This window comes from Solea senegalensis, linkage group LG10 (assembly GCF_019176455.1).
Source record: "Solea senegalensis isolate Sse05_10M linkage group LG10, IFAPA_SoseM_1, whole genome shotgun sequence".
In the NCBI taxonomy this organism is placed as follows: Eukaryota; Metazoa; Chordata; class Actinopteri; order Pleuronectiformes; family Soleidae; genus Solea; species Solea senegalensis.
In genome coordinates this window covers 14,297,785-14,323,739 of record NC_058030.1, presented here as the reverse complement: position 1 = coordinate 14,323,739, position 25,955 = coordinate 14,297,785, and the positions used below count along the sequence as shown (strand labels likewise).

Here is a 25,955-nt window from a genome sequence, read left to right as displayed (position 1 = left end):
TCTGTATGTATGCACTGCTGTTCAAACATGAACACGTAGTCTGTGACGGATGATTTTGTGCAATCCACAGATTGTCTAACAATACCCTTCCCTTGTTTAACAGTCACATTGGTATTTTGTACGCAGCTATAAGATCGAAACAGCCATTCGATCATCAGTGAATTCAACCAATAACCTCTCTCCATGTCCAGTGAGTTCCGCTGAGTCCAGTAGTGTGGGGGACAGACCCTCTCTACTGCCACCTAATGGTAGGGTCAATTGCTCGGTCAGTAAGTATTTGAATTGGAACTGCTCCGCTCACCTTTACTGTTTGTTTTTCAACTTCAGGTTGTGTGCGAGAGTCTAGTGTTTCCATGTTGGCCTACATGTTTTTGGGAAATGTTCTGCGAGGGATTGGAGAGACTCCGATACAACCTTTGGGAATCTCCTACATTGATGATTATGCAGAGTCCAAGAATGCTGCTCTCTACATTGGTGAATGCACCTTATATTTTATATTTGTAGGTTTGGAAGTGGACCTGCCTTCATGAAACTTTTGTACGGAAACATATTTCCAAACTTGAGAATCTCATCTATTGCATGTTCAGTACATTCTGGAATTTGCTAATGTGACCTGTGGCCAATGGAATAAATCTTGCATGCACTGTTTCTTGCAACATTGTCCCCTAAAACCATAGATATATTTGGTTAAGTTCATGTCTTGTTGGTCTATTACAGGTTGTGTCCAAACGATATCAATCATCGGCCCTGTCTTTGGATACTTGCTGGGTTCACTTTGTGCCAAAATTTACGTTGACATCGGTTACATGGACATGGGTGAGTAAGCTTGGGCAGCTGTGTAATGATAAACTCATTATTAAATAGTTAATAACAGAACAATGATATTACATTTTCTCACTATAACAAAATGTACCAATCCTCCAATTATCCTCCAATAATACCTTTGATACATCTGTTTAAAAAAAGCACTTAACCAAGATATTTAAATGTAACTAGAAAGAAAATGCACCTGTAGTGAAGCAACCAAAACAAATCTCTTCATGAAAGTTTCCTCATCACTTCACAGAGACTGTGACCATTACTCCCAGTGACGCCCGCTGGGTGGGCGCATGGTGGCTGGGTTACATCATCGCTGGCATCATCACTCTCATGACTGCTGTTCCCTTCTGGTTCCTGCCCAAATCGCTGCCAATGCCTGTGGACAAACACGACGCCAGCTGCACGCCAGAGCAAAGCAGGTTCCTCAAAGATTCCCCAAACATGAAGCACAAGTTCAGACCTGAGGAGCCGCCTAATTTACATCAAATGGCCAAGGGTATAAAAACAAGTTCATGATTGCAGTGTATATTGAATAATAGCAATGTGATCCATCCAGCCGTCTCTGTAAGGATGTAACAACACATTTCACCTGACTTACTTGTGACTCATTTCTTAAACCGACAGAATCCTGTTTTTACCACAGCTGCACGCTCATTTTAACTCCCAGTATGCTGTATGTAGATGATGACATTTTAAATCCATTTGTGGGTCTGGATTTGAATGCCACATGCTGACAATTTCAATCTATGAATTATGAGAACATGAATTTCTAAACCCCTGAACAGCATGTGCTCCGCATTGTCGAGTGGGTGAAATGTGTGTCACGAACCACACGGCTCCTGTTTCAGTCTGATCGTGGTTGTGTTTGTCTCACCTGTCACACAGAGTTTGTGCCTACATTGAAGAGTCTCCTTGGAAGTCCCGTGTACATCGTCTACTTGTGTGTGACCATCATTCAGTTCAACTCTCTCATTGGCATGGTCACATACAAACCCAAGTACATCGAGCAACACTATGGCCAGTCGGCATCAAAAGCCAATTTTCTTATGGGTAAGCAGATTATGATTGTAATGAATCCCTCGTTTTATGATTTCAATTTCTAGATTTTGTTTTATTTTTCCAGATTATTTATAACTTGGCACAAAAAGTAAGTAAATGTGTGTTTGGTGGACAATTTCTTTGTTGTAATAATGCTTCTTGGCAATTCATCTTATACTGTTGGAAATTGCATTCATGGGATGAGCTGCAGTGTGGGGTATGTGGGTTGTGTCTATGGAAAAACTTGCCAAATCTTCTTGCCAATCTCAATGCGGAGAGATGTCAAGATGAGATTCTGCAACCAGTGGCAATCCCATATCTCCACAGTCTGGGACCAAACTCTTTCCTTTTAAGATGTGAACGCTGGCTCCCACAGAGTGAGGTTTATCAGAGACTACCTCCAGAATGTGGGAGAGGAGAGGATGGAATGGTCTGCCTGCAGTTCTGACCTCAACCCCCGTTGAACACTTGTGGCTTCAGCTTGGCCGTGCCGTTTGTGCCAGAGTGACCAACACAAGCACGTGTGGCTGATTTGTGACACGTGCTGGTTGAAGAACAGCTGTGTGTGTGTGTGTGACCAAAGCTGGTGACCAGCATGAGGAGGAGGTGCCAGGCTGTTGTGGCTGTGTATGGTTCTTCCACATGCTACTGAGGCCCCTGTTTGTTACGTTGCCAACATGTCTTGTTTCTTCAAACTTCGATAAATTCTGTCCAATAAATGACACCAAACAAGACTGGCATACGCACATACTCAACTCTGCCGTGCAACTCACAAATGCCTTTTCTTTACAAATGTAGCACCATTTAAAAGGGAAATAAAAAGGCTTTCCAACTGTATAAGATTTATTGGCAACAAGCATTGTTACAACAAAGAAGTAATGGACCACACACACATGTGCTTGCTCAAAACCTGTGTTGCTGAAAGAACAATATTTACGAATGCTAAGTGATGTGAGCTGGGTGGTCATAAGTGTTTCATGAGATTTTGATTAATATTTAATGCTCCAGCTCCGACATCCCTCTTAAGTAAAGGCTACAGCTTTAAGATGACAACCGAGATTCTAGACTCAAGATGTGGTGTCATTTTCCTTATTTACCTGCATGAATAACAGACAATTGAAATGCTTTTCCCTGGGCCCACATCACTGTTTGAAGAAATGGTTGGAAATGTGAAATAACATTTATACCTCGCTTGAAAAAGTGCAGGCCATCTTTTCATCCACGTAACTGAATAAGTAAAGAGATGATGAGAAATACCACATCCTCTCAACCATCAAGAAACATTTTCATCTTTCACAACATGACTGAATGAGACTACTTTGATATGAATGAGCTGTATGTTTTTGATCTTCTTTTGTTTCCAGGAGAAGGTTCCAGGTTGTTTTCTGGTCCCTTATCCAAGAATGTGTTGTCTTGTTGTGCCCGCTTTGCTTAGGCATGATCAACATCCCAGCTGTGGCCCTCGGGATGTTCTCCGGAGGTGTTGTTATGAAGAAGTTCAGGTTGGGTGTCATGGGAGCAGCTAAATTTGCTTTTGGGACCTCCCTGCTGGGATATCTCCTGTCACTCTTTTTCTTAGCCATGGGCTGCGAGAACCCTAAAGTGGCCGGCGTCACAGTCTCATACACTGGGTTAGTGATGTCTGTGTGTATTTCTGTCAGTTCTACAATCATTCATTACACGCTCTCTCTGTCTCTGTGTTCCATCCTTTTGATCTATTTTTCACGACGGCTGTCAATAATAAATGTGTCTTCTCATGTTGTCACATCATGCAGAGTGGAGGGCACATCTTATCAGGAAAAATCTCTCTTCTCCGACTGCAATTCTCAGTGCTCGTGCTCAGGCAGGGAGTGGGATCCCGTGTGTGGAGAGAATGGGATCACGTACGCGTCCCCGTGCTTGGCAGGATGCACCTCCTCCTCTGGCTCTGCAAAAAACATGGTCAGACACACTTTTATGAAATGGACAAAAGGAAACGGTGTTGCTCGACACTTTCCACTCCTCAAGAATGTTTTTGGTTTAGTGGACATTTTGTTGCCCAGTGTGATAGGAAGCCCATGTAGACGTTTTACCTGTCTCGCTGTAAACTCTTCAGCCAGGTAACTTCCACCCAAGTTTCCCTCATTAATTCGAGCAGCGCCGCCGCAAGGAAGTGAAACTGTCTTTAGTTTCATGTCGCTCAATATTGATAGTCATTGTGATAAGCTGTCTGGAATTAAAGATTAGGTTTTGCTCATGATTGACAGTTGAGGACATTTTGGTTTTAGACTCATTTATGGACAGAAATCAACCAGTGAAAGCGTTTAATACCAGTTATTTGCTATGTGCTTGCACTATGTATAGACCGAATATTCTGAACCTTACATTGATATTGAAGAAACGTGTAGTGTGATGCGTATATTGTTATTGAATTATTGACTAGTCCTTGCTGCGTATCATCTAACACTGATATTGAAACATGTGTTGTCTCTTAGGTGTTTGACAACTGCAGGTGTTTGGCACTGACTATGATCCATTCAGGCAATATGACGGTCACTCTGGGTCAGTGCCCACGCAAAGACGACTGTGAAAAAATCTTTCCATACTTCCTGGCTCTGTCTGTCCTCAGCTCCTTCATTATTTCTCTTGGGGGGACACCTGGCTTTGTGCTGCTTATCAGGTCTGTCAACAGCCCTCTTGTGGGCTCTTGTTATATACCAGACAAGTTTTGGTCTCATGTTATCACTGTGTCTGTGTTTTTGACAGTATCATTTATGTAATTAGAATTTTAAAACTTTGTATTATTTTGTATTTAATACAATGCTCCTTTGAGTCATTTTAAATATTCCCGTAAAGATGTTATAAGTTGTCCTTCATGTGCTGTGTGGTTGGAAAGTCAGATTTAAAGTTTCTGTTTTGTTTCCATAGGTTCATTAAACCTGAGCTTAAATCTCTTGCACTTGGAATCCACACACTGGCCACTCGTATGCTCGGTGAGAATAACTCTGTTGCTTGACTGCACAGTGATGCACCAGGAGTGAGGACAACTGTGGGAGTCATTCTTAACGTAACCTGTTATCTGCTGATGTAACAACTTATTTTAAACTGTGCAACAGCTGGAATACCTGCCCCCATATACTTTGGAGCCATAATCGATACCACCTGCCTCAAATGGGGATACAAACTGTGCGGAGGAAGAGGAGCGTGTAGAATATATAATACCTCAGCTTACAGGTAATGAAACCCTATATTATGTACACAACAGGATGTCATTGAACCCCTGAATTCATAGAGAGTAGACATCTACATTCACTTAAGTGAGACTAAGAGGACTAGCTGTTCTATGATAAATATGCTTGTCCTAACTGAAATTGTGATTATTTTGTCTTTTCTGACAGGACAGTGTACCTGGGCCTGACACTGGTCTTGAGGACAGTCTCCTTCTTCTTTTGTGTTCTGGGATTTGCTCTGCTCAAAAGACATATTAAGAGGAAGGAGAAAAATGCTCTCATCAGTGCGAATGCGGAGATGGCATCACTAAGGAAAGAGGAGAACGGCTCCATACACTGTGAGCAGGTAATACTGTCCACAGACTGCAGTTCTGACTCAGAAACTCACTTGTGAGACTCGGCTCCGTGTAGCACTTAATAGCAACACACACTATTTACACATTTGTTAATACAAATCGTGTGTATTTGACAAGGAGTCCTATTAAGACATATCTGAGAAAAAGACGTTTTTTTATACCTACAAATGTATTTGATCCATGTAAAAGTTGTGTTTTTCAAAAACGTAAGACTTTTGAAGAAAATATGAATGTAATAGCGCTTCATTTTCTATGTCCTTTATTATTACTATTGTGGTAACCCATGCTGGTTTGCAGCAAGAGTCTCGGAGTGTCAGTGGGTTAAGCTTGTTGAGGAGGTTTAGATATTGACCTGGGTTCAGTTATGTCTGCAGATCACGCTGGTATTTGCAGAAGCAGCAGATTTTGTGATGCACTTCTAACACTCACACACACACACACACACAGTGGTGTTACACTGACATCACACCTCATATTTAAGTGTTTTATGTGTTGTTGTTTTTTAGGTTAAATAAATTACTTTTGTGAAGTAATTGAAACCACTGTGCTCTCACCCTTCTTTGTCATAAACAAGAGCCAGGTTAAGGCATTAAGCTTGATTTGATTAATTTCAGGTTTAGAATGCATTTAATAGACATACAAATATTTTGCACATCTGTTGTCAGTTATTCCAGTGGCACACCCACTGGAATAACTGCATTTGGCTGCACTGATGCAAAGTAGGTGTTTCAGCCTGTGGTGAGATGAGGTGAACAACCAGATCAAAGAGGAAACAAAGGACAGCTGCAACTATCGTGTCCGCCTCCAGAGTTAAAACCGTCAAATACAGCGTTCCCACCATGGCATCGCTGTTTCGATATTTTGTGGCTTCAACACAATGAGTTACTAAGAATAAAGGAACAGATGTGCAGCCTTCAAAAAGCTCAAAAAGTGTATTCAACATCTGCAGCATCAGTTTACAAACATAAGCACATCTGTAACTGACTGCAATGTGTATAATAAACTGTGTGTAGTCTTATTATGGAGCTCACTGTATTTCTGTTTTCAGATGTATCCTTATGTATGGTGTCAGCCCACTTTGTAATGCATGACGGAAAAACACACACACACTTTCAAGCCTTTTTGTTTATTTGTAATAATTATGCCCTTTTTTACATCACAAAAAACTCTGCAAGCTACAAAAGAAAAATCAAGATCAGTGTCACACTATACATTGATTTATTTGCAGGGAGATCCACCATTCAAGACAGATTTTAAGGACCGCTATTTTAAAAAGAAAGTTAAAGCTAAATGTTCTAATTGTTTTCTCAGAGGTTTATAGTAAATACAAAAACATGTAAGCGCTACATCTCATAAGACAGTCCGTTAGTAGTCATTTAGCATTAGCATGACTACAATCAACCACTAGAGGGAGCAGGTATTAAAAGATGATACAAAAAGGCACAATGTAAATTCAGAACACACACAAGCATTTCAAAATATTCAGTGCTATCGTTTATCCATTAAATGGTTGTTAGTTTAATTCTGTCAGCTCAAACGTGCCGTGGCTTCCGCTGCTGTATTCCTGTGGTCACTGATCCTTTTTGTCTTCAGAACTCTGGAGATTCTGTGGATTAAGTAGTGAATTAGAAAATAAAAAAAAGTCCAGGAAGTGGCTGTTTTTTGTGTTTTTGTTTGTTTTGTTATTTTTGGATGGTGATACCTGAAGTTGATGGTGTTCCGTCAGTAGTCTGTCGTACTCGTGTGCCAGACCTTTCGCCTGCCTCTTCATGGCTTCGACTTCAGCATCAGACTTGTTCACAGCTACAAGCACACTACGACTTAGCACACTGTTTCCAACCTTTTCATGATTAATATTTGCGCGGACACTTGTGTGATGTTGGACTGATCGCGTCTGTATGCAGGGATAACTCACCCTCCTTTGCAGTCTTCAGTTGACCTGCCAGCTTCTCCACCTCCTGCTTCAGTTGCTGGTTTTTTGCTGACAAGGAATTTTCCTCATCGAGGAGAGCCTGAGTACATAAATAAAAAAATACAAAATAGAAACCATACCCACAGACACTTAAATAACTCAAAATGTGATGAAATTGTTGCGCAATGCATACATTTCAGAGCAGATAGCGTGTACTGAGGGAAAACTGAGATAACATTGGCTTCATATGTTCTTCAAGCTCCAGTTAACTCTATCTCTTACTTGTTTGAGTCGCAAGTTGTCTTCCTGGTTCTGTTTGGCTGCCTTGACTGCACTCTCCATCTGTGCCTGAAGGCCTGCACTGCTCTCCAGTGTGACAGCAGCCTGGTTTAGCAGTGTGACAACCCGACGCATGATACTGTGATGTGTTTGCAGGACAGGAAATGACAAGTGGAAGGAATAAAAAACAAACAAACAGGACATTCATTGCGTCGTGTACTGCAAAAGGTGAATATCGGCGAATGGGCAAGTATAGAAAGCAGTCAAGCTCACAGCCAGAGGAAGAGAGAGAAGCCAGATATGTAGAGGTTCCTCTGGGCCCTGAACAGCTTCATGTGGACATGGTCGTACACATTTGGGTTCACCTTAGCATCTTGCATTGGCTCAGGCCCGGAGTATTTGTGTACCTCACGGAGTGCATCTGAGCGTGAGCGGGAGAACAGAGGCATGACTGTTGCAGCTTGGCTTACACACATGTATAGCAGGCTTCTTGGTGTTGTTCAGTGTCTGACACTCACAGCAGATTGTCTCTGACTCACCGCAGACTGCTTACCAAGGAAAAGAACAATCAGAACCATGATCATAGTAAAGAAGCATTTGTTCCAGTATGGTGATAACCAGTTCCATATTCTCCAGCTGAAAACCTTACGCCATCTGCAAAGTAGGTCAAAAGGACAGTGTGAGTGCAGCTGTCAAAACAAACGGTAGAGCGGAGGATGTGGGCGCACTCTGCTGGTGAGTGGTAGGAACTGCATGTTACACGTGCAGAACATGAGTTTGTTGTTTTGTAGTAACACAGATGATGTTGCTGTACTTTATTAAATGACACTACCTCTGTGCTGATATGAAGGGTATGCAGAAGATGAGGTTGACTGCTATCTCTCCATAGAGGAAGAAAGCCACAGCCGTCCACTGGAGAGTCATTGTCTCTGTGATTTCATGAGAAAAGTTCATTTACTTTATGTATGTATGTATATATATATGTCTATATATATATATAATCCAGATGCATCCATACAGTATCATTCATACTGTAGTTTTTATCACTTTAGAACTCAAGTAAGTAACTTTTGTGAATGTTGTTTTTCTGCCTGTTTGGTCTTCATGAATTAGAAATGATGTAACATTATTCATATGCTTCCTCCTGCATCCCAAAACAGGCTGTGTCAAGTGTTTCCAGCGTGAGAACAAGAAGCATTTATTCTGTCAAACTGGTGATTGACCCTGTTTTTTTGAGCAGCAGCATCCACCTCTGAAACCTTTCGTGGGCCCTTCTTTGTGTTTTACGTCATACTCCAACCGAATACCTTTACTAGCACAATGTTGCCGTTTCATCTGTCTGGACACAAAACAAATGACTTCCTGTGTGCAGCGCAAGAATGCGCACACACACACACACACACACACAGCGTCATGAGATCAAAACATTGCTATATTAAGAAACGGAGAGAGTCGTGTGGCGCTTACAGGATTCATCAGCCTTTTGTGAATTCATTTGACAATGATTTGAATGTAGCATTTAAAAGTTACGCACTACAGCTTTACTGTAATTCACACCGGACATGTGGCAGTGGAAATCAATACAAAAACATATTCTTATTTTTACAATTACATGCTGTTTTAAGGCACATACAAGTTACTGTAGGCCTGTTTTAATAAATTGCAGTAAATATCCATTGCTTCTTGCTACATTTAGACATTTACTTCTACCCATTTAAATCATTAACCAACCATGTTCTACTTTCTTTTAGTCTAAAACCAGGTGGAATTCAGTCTGTACCAAGAAATAAAATCAAGTTGTTTGCTTACCAGACAGACCGCAGAGGAATGGGAAAGTTCAGACATGCACATGGGCTCATTCTCATTCACAGCAGCTGCTGAGGACCATCAGAGAACCGACAGTCCTAAATAAATCTCCCCTAGTCAGGTGACCTCGTTGTCCGGCCCCCTTTGGATTATTTAAAACACCACAGCATTCAGTGATCCAAGTGCTTTATTTTCAATCGACTGAATATAACTGCAAGATGTGATTTAATACATTTGACCCATTGTGTGTGTGTGTGTGTGTGTGTGTTGATGCCATCTCACATTTCATGTCATGCATATGAGGGAGACTTGCTGTGTGTTTAAATGTAAATTAAGTCAAACCTTAACTTTAAACTAGATAAATAGACACATATTCAATGTCTCTTTTGATATGTTGACTTGTATGACTCAGCAGTTCCTGCACGAAACATGGCACAGACAAAATACACCCATGTCCACAAGGTGGCAATATTATCCCATGATATAATTTACAGTAGCTTTTTCTTTTAGGTCAAGAAATGTTTTGTTATTACGTCAGTTGTCTTTAGTAGCAGCTACACGTCAGGCAAAGACAAAAATTGGACACTGAAAAGACGTTAAGTTTTCTTGGGAATATAAAGTGGTGTAAAAAGGAAGAGACTAATTTAAGAGAAACAGATACAGTTTGAAGCCCTGGTTTAATTGATCTGACACTTTAAGTGTCAGACAACCTCAGTTATTTAGAAAGCTTGTTCCACAGGTAACCCTTTCCCAGACATACAATATTTAGACCAGAGACCATTTAGTGCTTCAGAGACAAGCAACCAATTTTCAAACGATTCTTTGCCTGCTACACTAAGCCAGTGCTGATGTAATGTTTTACTAACATCTGTGCAGACATTATATTACAGTAGCCTGATCTGCTGAAAAGACATGACATGTTTTGTTGTTCTCATTTGCAATTGCCTTTAATGTAACTCTTGAAATTTCATCTGAGGCCATAAACTTCAAGATTTCAGGTATGAATTTGAGCTTTTATCGTCATGGCACTGAATTCTTCTTCTTCTGGGCCACAACAATTACTTTAGTCTAATCACTGAATTGTTGAATTCCTTTAGAGATGTTAGTGGCTGTGACACTGGTGTCATCTGAGTAATGATGGTAAAAGATGGAATATTTTACGATGTGAGCAAGGGTGAGTTGGAGGTCAGAGAGTGAGCACAGTAGATGTCCTGTAAATACGTCAAACAGTTAAGCACAGAGCCAAAACAATTCCCCACTCACTCTTTTCAGTCTGTCGAGCAGTATCTGAGACTAAAACTGGACTTATTGACGTCAGAACATGAATGCAATTTCAGACAAGTGGGATTTTTTTTCCAAATTTCCATTCACGAGGGACAAATTATTGACGCAGTGGTCTTTATTTCATTGTGTGCCTTTGAAAAAGGACCCAAACAGCTGTTGACCTGCTCACTAACACATGGATTGCATGGGTGTTACAGATCAACAACAGAGACTTGGGGGATTTTTCCAGCAACGCTTTCAGTTCATTCTTCCTTCTTGATTTTCTGATCAGCTGCATGGACTACTCTGTGTATTTATAACCTTCTCAGCTACATTCAGCTTGCAAACCGTATTCATGTGGGCTTCCTCTATGAAAAGGGAGAGATGGCTGCTGTTCTCTTTGACTGCACGTCTCAGGAGTGCAGAGGAGCAAAATGTTTACAGCTGCACCCAGTGATGGCTTTTTGAGAGCAGGCAAATGACTGTAGCAGAACTGAATGTGCTGTGATTGCTCTGCTCTCCTCACCATCTCAGAGGTCACAACTCAGGAGACTGAACAGTCATTATAGGAAAATGCCTGCAGTAAGCAGGTGGTCAGGCTGCAGTGATAGCATGCTCGGAGGAGTGTTCTAACCTGAGAGAGGGCCATCCATTTAATTTATTGTCTGTCTGTACGTTTCAGCAGAAAATGTGACAATGCATATGTTATCTCGGGCAGCCCATGGCCAAGAGGATGTGTGTATATACTGCACTATATAGGACAGGAAGGGACACCTAATAAAATGGCTTTTTTTTTAGTGTGGTTTTTCTGCAGCTGTAAGTAATCGGCTTCACAGTTTGATGTGTGTGTGTGTGTGTGTGTGTGTGTGTGTGTTCGGAGATTGTAACAAGTGCTTATTTTAGTTGCCTTTCCGTTATTTCAAACTAGTCTGGCTATTCTCCCCTGATCTTTGGCATCAATAAGACATTTTCTTCCAGAGAAATGCAGCTCACTGGATATTTTCTTTTTCAGAGATGGTTGTGCTTAACCCTAATCCCAACCCAGTACATCAACAATTTCTAAATTTCAGACATGCCACGAACCCTTAACTTCAGCAGGTTGCGTTGACCATGTCTATACACTTAAATGCAAAGAATCAGCTTCACCAGACTCACTGGTACAGCCTCTTTTATTATTATTATACTCAGTACTTCATGAGCTGTAGAGAATATCTTCTGATGTTATGCATCGAGTTGATTGTTCAAATTGATTTGCTATTGCATGGAAAGCCTTATATTGCTCATGCCTTGTGTGGATGATTGTACTGTAATGGCTTTTTAATTCCATCTAAGCCCAGCATTGTCTCTGGAGAAAATGAATCAGACTCTTAATCCAGGAGCACTGAAGACTTGAAATAAGTTTCTATTTTTTTTTTCTATACGCTTTGAGAAGAATGTATCTGTTTTATTTTGTAGATCTTTTTTATTTATTTTTTATTTTTAGGGAACACAGATACTGATGCCATGTAGTTTTCAGACTGTCAGGCTGCGTCAGTGATCTTTGTTGAGCTGGTTCTATTCATATGTTTCTGTGTGGAGAGAAGAATGGCAGTATTATCACCAGAGAGTGTGTCATCCCTGGGTGGAGAGCTGGAAAGCAGCAATCTTCTCTCTGCTGTCTCCCCTATTACACTCAGTGGGTGACACTCAGCTGCTCCTGTCTGATGGAACAAAAAGAGTGACACATGGCTGCGTGCACATTCAGTGTGGGCATAGATGCAGATGTCAGACTATACGCACACACACAAATACAGGGAGAACTGATATAGGTAAACACACACACACACACACACACAGTGGAAGGTGTGACATGCAGTGACTGGACATGCCATGCCGACACAGTTTCTGATTCAGTCAGACAACCCCTTTTTCCAAATGATGATTAAGATTTCATAACAGACATTTTAACACAATTAACAGGTTCTGTACCATTGCTTAATTACAAGACAATTTCATTGTTTAATTCATTGTAATTTCTCCTATGTTTGCTTGTTTGTTTGTTTTGTCAGGATGGATGTGGGGAAAATACTTGTGACAAAGAAGGTGGAGAAATAAGGCAAGCACATTTTTACATTTTGATGCTAGTCTTGTTTTGTTTGTTTTTATAATTTTATAAGTTTCCCTGGAAGTGGTTTGTATATGATCAGACATATACAAACACCAGACATCTGATATTGAGATATAAACAATTTCTCAACCCACTTCATGAGGAACCTTGGATTATTCTGCAGCATTTTTGCCCAAGAGATGGACAGACACCCAGTATATTCATACTGAGGTGGAAAGTTACTGAAGAGTAAAATTACATTTACTCGCGTTACTGTAATTGAGTAGGTTTTTGTGTGTACATTTTTACTTTTACTTAAGTATGTTTGGAAGTACTGTACTTCACTATGTTTTAAATCACATCCGTTACTGATTAAAACATTTTTTTTGACCTGAATTAAAAAAATAATAATAATGATAATAATTCATGCACCAGAAACTGTGGTAATGAAAAGTGACAGTTGAATTGGTGTTAAATTAAAATCCCTGACTGAGTAAGTTAAAGCCTTTGTGACCTTTGACCCCTTTTGACTGATACATTATGTGTTTACATATTTTATTTTGTCACCACTTTTAATTAGTAAAGCTTTACATTACATTACATTACATGTCATTTAGCAGACGCTTTTATCCAAAGCGACTTACAATGGAATTGAGTACAATCAGCCAGGGGTGGAGTCGAACTTGCGACAATTGCGACCATGATGTCTTTCGCACACAGGGTACCGGTCTTAACCACTGAGCCTTTTTGCACAATTTTAAACAAGCTATTTTTTTTACTTTAACTTGAGTACATTTTTAGACCAGTACTTTTAATTGTACCTAAGTATAATGATATCAAAATAGTGGTACTTTTACTTAAGTAGTACTCTTCCCCCCTCTGGTGCCATATACTGGTCTTGTTGTATGTTGGTATTGTGGTATATGGTGGAAGGGGGTACAAACATGAAACTGTAAATCCTTCGCAAGAAAAAATAAAAAGCCAAAATTGTCAGATGCTGGAATTGTAATTAAGGCTCCAAAATGCAGTTTTTGAAAGGCCACACTTCTTTCACAAGGGTGACAATTAAACATCCAGTGTGTTAAAATTAATTAGACTGCAGATTGTGACAAATGGAGGACTCCTCTGCTCACACCTCCCTTTCACATTCCTGTCAGGGAACTGTGGTGGTCTTAAGTGTCAGAAAGGAAAGCTTGAAAACATGAAACACACTCTGACTGACTCGTCTCTGTGGGCTGCTGTAGAAACATGCCTCCAACATTCAGAAATCCTGATAAAAACCTGTGGTTCACACTGTACAGAGTTCTCATGAGAACTCATTAACAAGTCGATAGCAAATATTAGAAAACTATTTTGTTACTTTATTCACCAAAGCCATCGGTAACCAGGATTACAGATGTTATTCTTCTGCAGACGCCAGTATAATGATGATAAGAACAGCATCGATGTTTAAATTTGCTTGTAATCAAGGATAAAGTTCAAAGTCACTTTGAAAGTAAATTTCTTCAATTTTGACGTATCATTTTACTTGACTAGATGTTAGTTTGCCAAAGGCAAGGATTCTCTGACATTAGAAAATATGATTTGGCTACAAATCAAGACAAAATGTCCAAATTGTAAATAGACAATAAAGGGACTGCATGATTGTGGAGTATGAGGCAGTCATTTTAGTGTCCTGGTATCAGCACGTCCTGTACTACTTAGACAACTTGAACCAATTCAACACCGTGCCAAAGAGTCCCTATTCTGGTTGTTTTCAGTTTGTGGAGCAGTATATCATGGTCATTTGTGGATCTTCCGTGGTAAAAGATGCAACATTATTTATGGAGCGTTTAAATACTATTTCACTACATTCTTCTCCTTTGCCTTCTGTGGCATGCATTTAAGTAGCTTATCTTCTTTTACCCTCCAGGAATCAATAGTGTGCTCTTGGATGTCGGGTAAATAGTAAAGGGAGGCACTTGATGTGTCATGAACCGTCTGCTTGTTGTTGATAACGGCAGAAAACAGTAATGTACGCACTATTGATTTAAAGGCAGACTGGTGTCTTATTTTCTTCAATACCACACAATGGTGCTATGAGGGTCATAGCGGGTAGAGGTCATGCTCCATTACGCTGTCTGCCCGATTTCTGTCACTGCCATAGATTTACTGGTGTAGAGATTATAGAGATTATCAGAGTCATATATCTTCAAACTCTGTAGAGTGTCCTTCCATCTCTCTAAATGTGGCTTGGTGAGAGTAACATTTTGCAAAATGACCACAAGCAACAATTTGTCATGCTGCGCCAGCTGATGTGCTCAATTAACTTTCTTCTTCTATACGGCTGCAGAATTACAGTTGAGTGTTTGCTGATTTAATGCAATAGAGGCTCCATACGGACAGAGTAATGTGATTTCCCAAGCTCTTATTCGGTGTCTGCAGCCGGATAGAGAGGAGATCTGAAGAGATGGCATCTGACTTGGGGCAGCCATTGAGCCAAAGAAGGAAGGACGTAATGTATGTGCAGGGGCCAGCAGCAAGTAGACACGCTGATGTGGTGAATTGGGGAGGAGGGGAAGGACACGTCAAGGTCAAGTGATTCTAATAAAGCCTGCGGTGAAGCCTCATTGAACCTCTGTATTGACAGTTTGTTTTTTTTTCTTCATCTGCAGGTAACCTAAGGTTAGAGTTGTAGCTGTGGCTTGTCAACATGATCAATATGCTAAGTAGCATGACCTGCCTGGGTATATGAATTCATAGCAGCTTTTTAAAATGCGAAAATTAATGAACATTGTGTCACAAGGTCAAACCACTGTGTGCAGCCATTATAGACGGTTTCAAAATATCAAAAAATAATTCAATGAGGCTAACAAAGAGTTATTTTGCATAAATTTATGGTCACATGCTAAACAGGATGCTAAGTACACTACATCAATGTCAAGAGTCATTTATCTATAATTGTCATATTTATTTAAATTGTAAATAAATATGTACATTTATGACTTTATTCTCATAAATTTACGACTAATTCTCGAATGTGGCCCTAATACTCTGTCATAGCCACATTATAGACTTGGATGACAAATTCTATTCCTTCCATTGGGTGTTTGGTTTCCTTTTATTTTAATTCATAATAATAACAATGATATTTAAGATTTACAGATGGGCTTCTAATGTACAAAACGTGTTTGCTATTTATCCAAAATGAGTCTGCACATGTTCAGCCTAGTTCCAGGCATCTACATTCCTGCTGACATTTCAGACTTCTGTTGTTGCACCTGGTTTAGATTTGAGGAACACTTTTCGTTTGGAGGAACTACAGAACCAACTGGCACCTTTACAGGAATGGGATCTCACTGTGTCAGAGGCAGAATCAAAACAAATATAGTGGAACCGATGTGGTGCACTGTGCCACTTTGGGTGACGCATTACCTGTGGGGGCGGGACTTGTATTTAAATACAGGTGTGCGTTCATGTTGCTGTTCATGGCTACAGCTCAGTGTGCTAAATTGTTTTATGGGGTATGTTGGCGTGACGCCATTGTACACAGACCTTGGTGGTGCATGTCAGGCGTGCAGAGCGCTGCTCAGGTTATGGCTGACCTTGGCAGGTTGTTCGTGAGTGGCAATTGATTTGCCTGTCCTCCTGCAGCAAAACTGCGCTATTGCTAACAAAGCTGTGTGTGTGTGTGTGTGTGTGTGCACTGGGCTGACTCGTTTTGCCTCTTTTTATCTATTTTTTCAGTTAGCTGTGGGGTCAGAGTCACTCCTGTGGATTTCTGGCCTCAGGTTGTGGATATTTACTAATTAATTAACCACGTCATCAGTACTTAATGTCTTGCTGAACTGTGCTCTGGCCATTACAGTTGGAATTGCAGTGGAACGTGACTTTTACTGTTTGAGTATTCATGATTCCTTTTGTGTTCCCATTGTTCAGTCAGTACTCGTGTGAGTTATATTGTGTTCCACTCGATCCTGCTAGAGCAGCAAGCATCTGTAGAACATGTGGAGTTATTAAGACTGTGAATGAAAGAGAAACAGCCCGGTCAGAATATAGTGCTGTGCAAAAGTCATAGGGCACCGCCAACGTTGTATTTGTCTCTCAAATTCTGGGATCATTAGCATTTGGATTGGAATGATGTGGCTGAAAGTTGGTCTTTCTGGAGTCCCAGACATGACTAGGGAAAAACTAAGTTGTGGCCACAAAATAGATATGATGTGCACACTAAATACCAATTAACAATAATAATAATACTAATAATATAATTCCCATGAATTACCCTGACATATGGAGTGCATATGGCAAGCCTTTTTAACATTTAATCACATTTAACATTTATGTAATTTAAATGTGGCTATCTAGAATTACCATTACACATATCTGATGTCATTTGGACGACCTGTAATTTCATTGGGACTAGTACGAATTGTAGTTGCTGAAATTGCTGATATCTGTAACTTGTAAGAATGTCATTGCAGTCTACCGATTAAATGTTAAAACCGCTTGCCATAGGCGCAAGAGGGCTGAAGCTGCACGATGAACAGAGGTGGAGCTTCATTTTAGGTTGGGAATGAGATACTTCTGAGATATTTTCAGAAGCCTTGCTATGCAAGGAATCGTATTTTTACACAAATTAATATTTTGTGGGCATGTTGCACTTATTTTTTTGCACACGTTATACCAATTATGTGGCCATGAATTAGAGTTTATTTTCCCCCATGTTGTGTGGGGCCCTGTAGGTCTTGTATGTAAGCAAACTGTCAATGAGTTGAACTCGTACATGTGTATGTAATACTCATTCATCAACAGGCTTTGAATAATCATGGAATAATAGACCTTTTTCTGTCAACGTGAAATAGTCAGACAAACACAGGGTTTACCAATAACATGAATTAATGTCCGGCTCGTTGTTATTGTTCAAGTGTAAAGGTAGGACATATTAAATACTTGTCGCTTAAACTGAAAAATATCTCATTTTAAAACTGCATAGCTGTGCGTTTGCTGTATTTTCTGCAGAACATCAGGTCATGTTGGTTGTGCTTGAAAAGCCACTGAGTCTGCGCCCAAAGATGGAAAACAAATGGTGACATCAAGGTTCAGAGGTAATTTTAGAATACAATCAATACAAATTATATTTGTCTTTGTTTTCAGTAACTGAAGCTGATCATCATTGTTGTTGTTATAGTGTACAACCTTGCATATACCCAATGTTTGAAGTTTGCTTTGAAAACATGTCCACTTGAGTGTTTTAAAAGCTTCCTCTGCCTCAATCTTTCATCTCATTGGTTATTTTCCCTCCGCTGTCAGCTGATCTGTTGTTGGCTATGATCCCATCTCCACTCTCAATCACAGACATGCCTTCAAGGCACTGTGACATCCACACTGCCTGTTTATAGCAGGGTCATAAAAAACCTTCCCTGCATCAATATTCCCCATATCAGCGCTCTCTGCTGTGCTACAAACCACTCGCTGACTGCCAGGGAGGCGTCCGATCGAGGTTGTGTAATCACTTTGGTATAGCCGACGGCCCGGTGCTCTCAGGATCTAAAGGGCTCTTCAGTTTTTTTTTTACTGTACCTGAGACAACAAAGGCATAATAAGCTCATTATTGAGATATGCTCTTGAAAACTAAACTGCTTTCATATTCATCTGTGAGCGATTGTATATTTGATGCACATGTCTATACTGTACAACTAGATTTGAATGTGAAGTGAGCCAAAGCAGATTTTTGGTTTTCTAGATTCATACTACTGGTATCTTTCTGCATCTATATGAAAAAATGATTGCTCCTCGATAGGTTGAGCCAGGAAATAAAAAGCTGGCTGCATTTATAATGTACCAGCAGCAGCCACTTGGGAAATACAGTTTCATTTTCCATTTCTTTGACAATCCTTGAAAGGAAGACTTTTTGTGGACATACACAGGCATAGAAGAATAACTCCATTATCTGTTCTTGGGTTTTGTAAACAGAATCTTTTATTAAGCTTAAAGAGTTTTTGCACTAGACCTTTATTGCAGTTGGATGGATTTGCTTTTTTGGTGAACATTGCTGTGGGCTAATTAAAACAAAAACCCAAACAATCCCAAAGTACCCCATTCACAACATTCACTATAAAGCAGCAGTGTGTACATATTGATGATTTGTTGTTGTTGTTGTTGACATGATTATTCTGTCTGAATATGAACAACATAACATAGTTTGTGTGCTGCGTCCTTCATCAGAACAGGGCTCTGTCAAGCAATACTATCAGACTTGACTGAGGAAGATTTTGTGCATATAAAGTGGCAGCGCAGGAGGGGGCGGGGCTTGAAGCACTATTAAGTTGCTGAATGACTGGGGTTTTTTTTGAGCACCAGAATTCACTTCTAGGTGAATTTGGGCTCTTTGTTTTCAGTCATACTGAAAACCTGTTTGCAGGCTGTTTCACTTTAGTAGTGCAACGCTCTGTCTTGACATAAAATAATCGCTTCCTGCGTGCAGCGCCGGAATGCTGCCGTGTGACGCAAGGTGTAAACACTGCAATACTGAGAAACACAGAATAAGGTCTGTGACACAGATACGCTTGTGTGACCCCATTCAACAATGCTTTGAATGTAGCAGATAGTTGTTTATTATTAAAGGCATTAATGCACGACAGGTTTGTTGCAGTCATTTCCACATGAAACTGTATAATCCCTGGAATGCGTTCTCTTCTAGAATCCAAACAATATTGTTAAATTATGTTCAACATGAGCTCTGGCTGTGTCAGACCCTGTCCTACCAAGTCGTGTTCAATATATCATACCAAAATAAGGCAACTGTAGAGATTCCACTTGGCTCAAAGAGGTGGCTGTTAAAATGAAACAGACTTGTTTTTTTTTTTTAATTCACATCTGTTTTATGTCAAATTAGACAATGAGAACACAGTGTTCTGTTGTGTGTCAGCACTGTGAATGCTCTCCAAATCAAAACAGCGATTGTGAACACTACTGCCATAGCTTTTATTCTATTGGAATGTACCCTAATCTATATCTATGTTTCCATGAGCTGTTTGTGGACCTACAGCCTCATTTCAATTAGAGGGTTCTTCCCTCTGAGGGATCAGTAGTTAGCGCGGACTGCAGGGTCTGGTGTCTGAGCAAGTACGCATGGAAGTGATGAATGATAGTAATCTCACAGCTGTAACACAATCACAAACACCTCACTTTGGGGAGACTAGGAGGGCCTTTTGTGAGTTAACACAAATTTTATTACAAATATACATATAGATAACAATACCTCTCTCTCTTTCTATTTATATACCGTGTTTACCTTATTCTTTACATTTACTGTGTATGTACATAATTATGCAGTGTTTCCCGCAGAATTAGATTCTGTCTGGGGTGGTAGATGTCGCCGTTAGGAGTGGGAGTGGGGATGTTATGTCATTGTCTGCCTGCTTAGAACTGCATGCCCATCGTTGTTATGCAGAGTTCTGCTCGAAAGCAGTAAAAAAAACCTTTTTGATTTTCTGTTCTGAGGATCCACAGGGCCGCTGATGGAGCGGGGACTTCTCCTTGTGCGGCCGGTGACTTGTCAGACTGTGACAGACGAGTCCATAAGTCTAATGTCAATGTTTTGGGAGACGGAGACAAACAAACAGTGGGGAGAGGGCACACAGCTCTGCCCTGAGGCAATGACACAAAACACAAAGTTTATGTCTTCATGAGAAGCTTAGAATTTGTCAGTTCATTAAGAAATTGTGGTGGGACAAATATTAGATATTATTACCAACAGTAAATTAATTACTTAGGTAATTTATAGGAAACACTGACTGCTACTGTTACAAAAAGCCATGCAATGTCTACATTATTGTATGTACTTTATCTATCAAAGCTACTTTGATCTCAATAAATAGTAATAAATTATCCACCTCTTACTTTTGTACATTGTTACACATATTATTTACATTACTGCTTTGGATTAATATTTTCCCTTTTTTAAATCATAACCTGATGTCAGTTTTAGCTGCTTTTATTGACTGTGTCATGAGTTACTTCACTCCACATCCTCAGAAGACAGACATTTCTGTTGAGCATCTTTGTCCCCAAATGTCACCTTTTTGTTCCTCTTTGGGTCGATCCAGGAGTTGTGGATGATGGCGTTATTAGGTGTGGGATCTGCCTCAATGATGGACACCACTCTCTTCTTCATCTTGCTTTTCAAGACTTTCTGGAACTTCTGTCTTGTAAAGGCATAGAGTAGAGGGTGAAAGATAGTGGTCCCATATGCCATGACCAGGAAGCCCAGTCTCAACTTGACCATCAGGTCACTGGGGCCCACACTCAGGATGACTGTGTTGAGTACTGTGATGGGTGTCCAGCACAGGAGGAAAGTAGACACAATCAGGAGAGACATCCTGAAAACTCTTTTTTGGCGCTCTCGCCTTTCTCTGTGGCGTTTAACAGCCCTGCGCAGGGCAATGATTACAGACACAGAAGTACGCATCCCCAGTGTCGGGTTGCGGCTGCTACTGCTCTGCGATCCATCTGTGGCCTCTTGCTGTGGTGTCATGGCCGTCATGGATGGACACTTTTTCCTGCGAGCCTTCTTCTTCTGTGAAGCGTGGAAACGGGTCCCGATGCGAATATTGAGTGCTTGCAGGATCTTTGAGTAGGTGATGAGCATGACAACAGCAGTAAAGAAGAAAATGGGTATCTGAGCAAGCAAGTGGTAATACAAGCCAAGGTCTGTATAGTACTGGTTAGTGTGGACCACATTCTCCACAGCTGTTTGGTTCAGCTCAGCATGGCCCTGTGCAAAAAAGCCCACTTCAATAAAGGGTACAAGGAAACTAACAAAGGATAGCACCCAAATGGCAGCCAGCAGAGTCAGGGCACGGCCCATAGTCAGTACTCTGTTAGCTGGTTTGACTGAGATGTCATAGCGATCAAGGGTGATGGCAAGCACATTAGCGGCAGTGGCAACACTAGCAAAGGAGACACAGGCTTCATGGAAGCAGCAGACAAGTGCTGTGTCTCCCTCCAGGGACAGCAGCACCACCACGATAGTGAGGGGGATGCAGCACACACAAATCAGCACATCCAACACATGGAGGTTCATTGTGACAATGTTACTGACAGAGCTAATGAGGTTCGACTTCATACAGTAGAGGGCAAGTACAGTGAGGTTTGAGCTCATGCCCAGGAGGATTTCCAGCATGAGGAATCCAGTCAGGGAGACCTGGAAACTGACAGGATAAGAATAGGGGCTCGGGGTCGCCGGACTCATGGTGCGGCTGATGGGTTCGGTGTTGTCGGTGACTGTGACGTTGCTCATGGTGGCTTCTTGTTCCAGATTGGGAAGGATATGCATTATCCTGTGTGAGGAGAGAAAAGAGAGAGAGAATTCATGAAGAGGGAAATTAATGCATATCTGAGAAATCTTGTCAGATGTAATGGAAGCATTTGGCAAACGATAAGGAAATCTTTTGAGTTAAAATGAAGTGAAATGAAATGCTGAGAGCAGTGCTGGACCCTTTTTTTCCCTGCAGACTACAGTGTCTCACAATGAGCATGGCAACACAAGCAATAATTACCTCACTTCAATCAGCTTCTAATTTTCTTATCACCATCCTTGATCACATAGTTGCACTAAAACAGAGACGTGTCACGTAACATCTCTTTATTGTATTTGCATTTACCTTTTATGTAGCGAATGTGGAGGAGGATGAAGGCTGTGACGAATAAAGCAGATATTAAGTCTATTTAGATAAGATTAATGTAATATTTAGGAGGTAGGTAATAAAATATTTTCCATGGTCCTTAGTTACTAAGCCCATAAATTGTCTCAGCCTTTTAGTCCTTGCCAAATGAGGACAACTGAAGGTGGTTCATGACTAACAAGAATATTTTGCCAGAGAATCATGTTTACCTCATTATCAGCAGGCTTCCCGTTCTCACAGAAAAAAAACAAAAACTTTGATATACGAGACGCTTGTTCAGACGGAACATGAATAATTGATGAACTAACATGCGCTCCAAAAATACTGTTTGTATTTGGGACTGTAATTAACGGGTTAATATTCACGTGTACTGTACAACAAATGGGTTAAATGTGCAAGATGAATATTATCCGCCAACACCACTACTGCATAAAGAAATACATCCAACCCAAATGGTATTGTAGATAATATGGTAAAAAAAATATATATATATTTTGTAATATTTACCCTTCCCTCCAGCACTATCTGAATACCAGGGCTGTGTAATCAGGCCATACAGTCTGTGTTAGATCCACAGAGACAAGCATCGCATCCAAACATGGCCAGTGGAAAAGTGATTCTGTATCAGCAGGGCCTCCCAGTGAGGCTTTTCCTTTCCCTGCTTGGTCCTCCCAGAGAGGCTGGCAGCCAGCAAAGCACCTTTCTGTCTTGACAAAGAGTATCTATGGAACACCAGCTTCTTCTTCCTGATTTCAACGACAAGAAATCTAAGAAATCATCCACCTGCACCCAGTAAATGACAGTTAATGTCCTCTCCAGGCCTTTTTTCCAGATCTCTGGTCTGTTTGTTTTGGTAATGGTGGTAGCACTGATGGGTGATTGGAACAGGGATAAGATGTCGGAGCAACCTCCTGTTTATAATCTCATGATATTCCCCGGAAGGAGAATCTTTCCCCTGCACAGAGGAAGGAATGCACTGCTCACACTACAATCCAAACCCTTGCTTTTTGCTTATTGTCCCCAGGGAGAGTGTCGTAGTTAGATCTATAAATATAGAAAATGTTTTACATCCATTAGGTTGTACTCCAAGAGTCAGTGAGTCATGTTCATGTAGATTCCCCAGTGTGCGGCACAGTAACGTCCAGAATCTGTCCAGGAGAGGTCAGTGCATCCAGGCAGCATCCAGGCCCATGTGTCTCCTGGGATCACTAATGGAACAGGCCTTCACTCTCCACCTTTCCCATCAGTCTCTGTACGCCTGGCTCCAGTCGCCATTGACTTGGAAATCGAGCACAGATCTCCAGTTTACCTCTTGACACGTTGATCCCTAAATCACTGGAGACGGCTCGAGCGAAGCAGATGGTCAGGATGCATATGTATCCAATCGCCATGAAGTGTGATCATAGTGACATTTGTTTCTTTTTTGTTTATCTGACAATATTTATTTGAGCTTGAGAGGGCAGTTGGTGCAGCAGTATGGAAGAAGGTCATCCTTATGAGGTAGTGGAAGTAAGAGCCCACTTATGTTTTATAAAAAAAAAAAAAAGACCTCAGACAACGCTTTAGGAAGCACACAGCATCTCCTGTCTGTCCTTCAGCCCCACATCTTTCTTTCTCAGTGACCTGAAGAAAGAGAGAAAGAACAAGGTAATGGTAGAGGATAGGAAGGCAGAGAGTGGGAGGAGTAGGAGAGTGAAGCGTGGGGGATGAATTAATGAAAATAAACATTATCCTCAGTAGAGAGAGGCGACATGGAAAATCATATTAGCATAGCAACAAGCCTCTGATGTCTAATCATGTTCCTGTGCATTGCCTGATGCGCTTTACATCTTTGCTGTTGCATTAACATAAAAGTAACAAAACAGAGCTTGTACAAAAACAATGGGTATTTCACACCCCAGCCTTCTGCTTTCAGATGGATTACAGTAGTATTTTGCTCTTGCTGCTGCTGTTGTTGTTGTTGTTGCTTATATTACTACAAGAAAAGCTCAGTGTACATTATCACATTCAGCCTCTGTGGTGCTGGAACGCTCATACAATTTCTGTCAAAGGACAGACTTGCTTAGAGCTTTAGTGCAGTGTTGCTCCTTGGGGAACTTAAAGACATGGATGCTGACTCCAGTGTCAATGCATGTGATCCATGTAATGTCCTAAGAGGAACATGTCCGTCATTGTTCAAGGTTGCTTCACTGTGGCATGCCACACTTTAAGATGATATATTGTCAGCAGAAATGAGCAATGAACACCAGGCAAGAGAGGGGACCATGCGTGGTTTAAAGGTGTCTTGTATCATAGGAGTGTGACAGTTTGCACTATGATGTAAGCAGCACAATAAAAACGTTTATATGCAGTCATCTAAATGTATAAAACAAAATAACAAAAGTGTGTTACAATGTGATTCTTAAATATACCAGTTGCTTTAAAGTGCAGCCATGTTTTAATCATCTGCTCGTAGTTTTTACTTTAACCACAACCACATGTTTCTAAATGAAAGTCGGCCATGAAGTTAAATCATATTGTTGGCTCCTAATCCTATGCATTTGATTGGTTGTGACACAGATGTTTGGCATTGACTTTGCTTTGCTGTCACAGACTCGTCTCTCAGCTGAGTGCCGTAAACCAAACCAATAAGTAGAGTGACCCATCAAAACACAGCACAGCTCACCATGCAGGATAAACACAGATGCTCCGGGACTGGTCCATAACCCACACTGTCCCCTCTCCTCTCCACCTCTGCAACAGTCTACGTTTGACGGATATAAATTTCTGATTTATCCTCTGCTCCTTTCAGCAATAATCCAAGAATTAGGACTGGATATTAATGAACATATAAGGGTCACACTTCTGACAGATGTTCTCTTCCTTCCTGAGTCCCAGGCAGAAAAAAAAAACCCAAAAACAAGTCCACAGAGATTAGTCCCGACAGAGATGTTGGTGGGATTCTTCTTTTTCCTCTTTTGTCCTTGTTTTTCTCTTATCATCCATGTGGATTGGTGTGTGAATACTCATCTCACCAAGTGTCTATGTTCCCTCCCTAACAGTCTGGATTGGAGTGCAATGGTTTGCACTCCTGGTATCTCTCTATCCTCTGCTCTGCTCTCTTCTCTCTACCTACTCCCTCGTTCCCTCACTCTCTCTCTCTCTTACTGCGGAGGTTTGCAGTGCTCCCCCCATCCTGATTGGTCTTCTGTAATAGGCTTAACCCTCTCCTCTCCAGTGAAGGGAGGTATTTCCTTTTGTTCTGACTCTATCATCTCTTCCCTACCAGTATCTGTGGCATCCCTTTCTGGGGTTGTAGTGATTTGGGGGGAAAAAGGCTTCTACTCCCCTTTGGCACAGTGATGCCACTGCACTGAATACACAACCTGCTGCAGAGCAGTATAGGCAGACTGTTTGAGGAAAAACAGCAGTAAATGCTGGGGATGATGTCTTAATTAGTGCTGTCAAGATGTAATGATCAAGTAATGGGTTTTTTTTATTCTGTAGGAGGAATGATGTGGATGGAGAGCCAGTAGAGAGAAG

At 40.9% G+C, this 25,955-nt stretch overlaps 3 protein-coding genes across 6 annotated transcripts in view; 1 reads left to right on the top strand and 2 right to left on the bottom strand.

Moving 5' to 3' along the window:
* The window catches only part of LOC122775978 (solute carrier organic anion transporter family member 1C1-like), a 56,255-nt gene that overhangs the window by 4,789 nt on the left and 25,511 nt on the right, over nucleotides 1-25,955 (top strand). For 2 of the 4 annotated variants that reach the window (XM_044036258.1, XM_044036259.1), the window contains 11 exons: nucleotides 127-248; nucleotides 328-474; nucleotides 718-816; nucleotides 1,067-1,315; nucleotides 1,705-1,869; nucleotides 3,293-3,488; nucleotides 3,633-3,798; nucleotides 4,332-4,516; nucleotides 4,765-4,829; nucleotides 4,953-5,070; nucleotides 5,235-6,443. In XM_044036258.1, the coding sequence (XP_043892193.1) occupies nucleotides 127-248; nucleotides 328-474; nucleotides 718-816; nucleotides 1,067-1,315; nucleotides 1,705-1,869; nucleotides 3,293-3,488; nucleotides 3,633-3,798; nucleotides 4,332-4,516; nucleotides 4,765-4,829; nucleotides 4,953-5,070; nucleotides 5,235-5,460 (1,738 nt within the window). In that variant the 3' untranslated portion in view covers nucleotides 5,461-6,443. Of the gene's footprint in view, nucleotides 1-103; nucleotides 249-327; nucleotides 475-717; nucleotides 817-1,066; nucleotides 1,316-1,704; nucleotides 1,870-3,292; nucleotides 3,489-3,632; nucleotides 3,799-4,331; nucleotides 4,517-4,764; nucleotides 4,830-4,952; nucleotides 5,071-5,234; nucleotides 6,444-25,955 lie in introns of those variants that run through there. The other 2 variants (XM_044036260.1, XM_044036262.1) reach the window with 2 other exon arrangements.
* Nucleotides 6,551-9,503, bottom strand: LOC122775980 (B-cell receptor-associated protein 29-like). The gene is made up of 8 exons (XM_044036264.1): nucleotides 9,423-9,503; nucleotides 8,446-8,542; nucleotides 8,167-8,267; nucleotides 7,887-8,034; nucleotides 7,617-7,752; nucleotides 7,338-7,434; nucleotides 7,125-7,225; nucleotides 6,551-7,028 (listed from the first exon to the last, which is right to left on the bottom strand). The coding sequence occupies exons 2-8, from the start codon at nucleotides 8,535-8,537 to the stop codon at nucleotides 6,993-6,995; spliced, it is 711 nt and encodes a 236-aa protein (XP_043892199.1). The 5' UTR covers nucleotides 8,538-8,542; nucleotides 9,423-9,503; the 3' UTR covers nucleotides 6,551-6,992.
* On the bottom strand, nucleotides 18,704-25,537 carry LOC122775979 (G-protein coupled receptor 22-like). The gene is made up of 3 exons (XM_044036263.1): nucleotides 25,099-25,537; nucleotides 22,941-24,056; nucleotides 18,704-22,088 (listed from the first exon to the last, which is right to left on the bottom strand). Exon 3 carries the CDS (start codon nucleotides 22,082-22,084, stop codon nucleotides 20,768-20,770), a length of 1,317 nt encoding a protein of 438 aa, XP_043892198.1. The 5' UTR covers nucleotides 22,085-22,088; nucleotides 22,941-24,056; nucleotides 25,099-25,537; the 3' UTR covers nucleotides 18,704-20,767.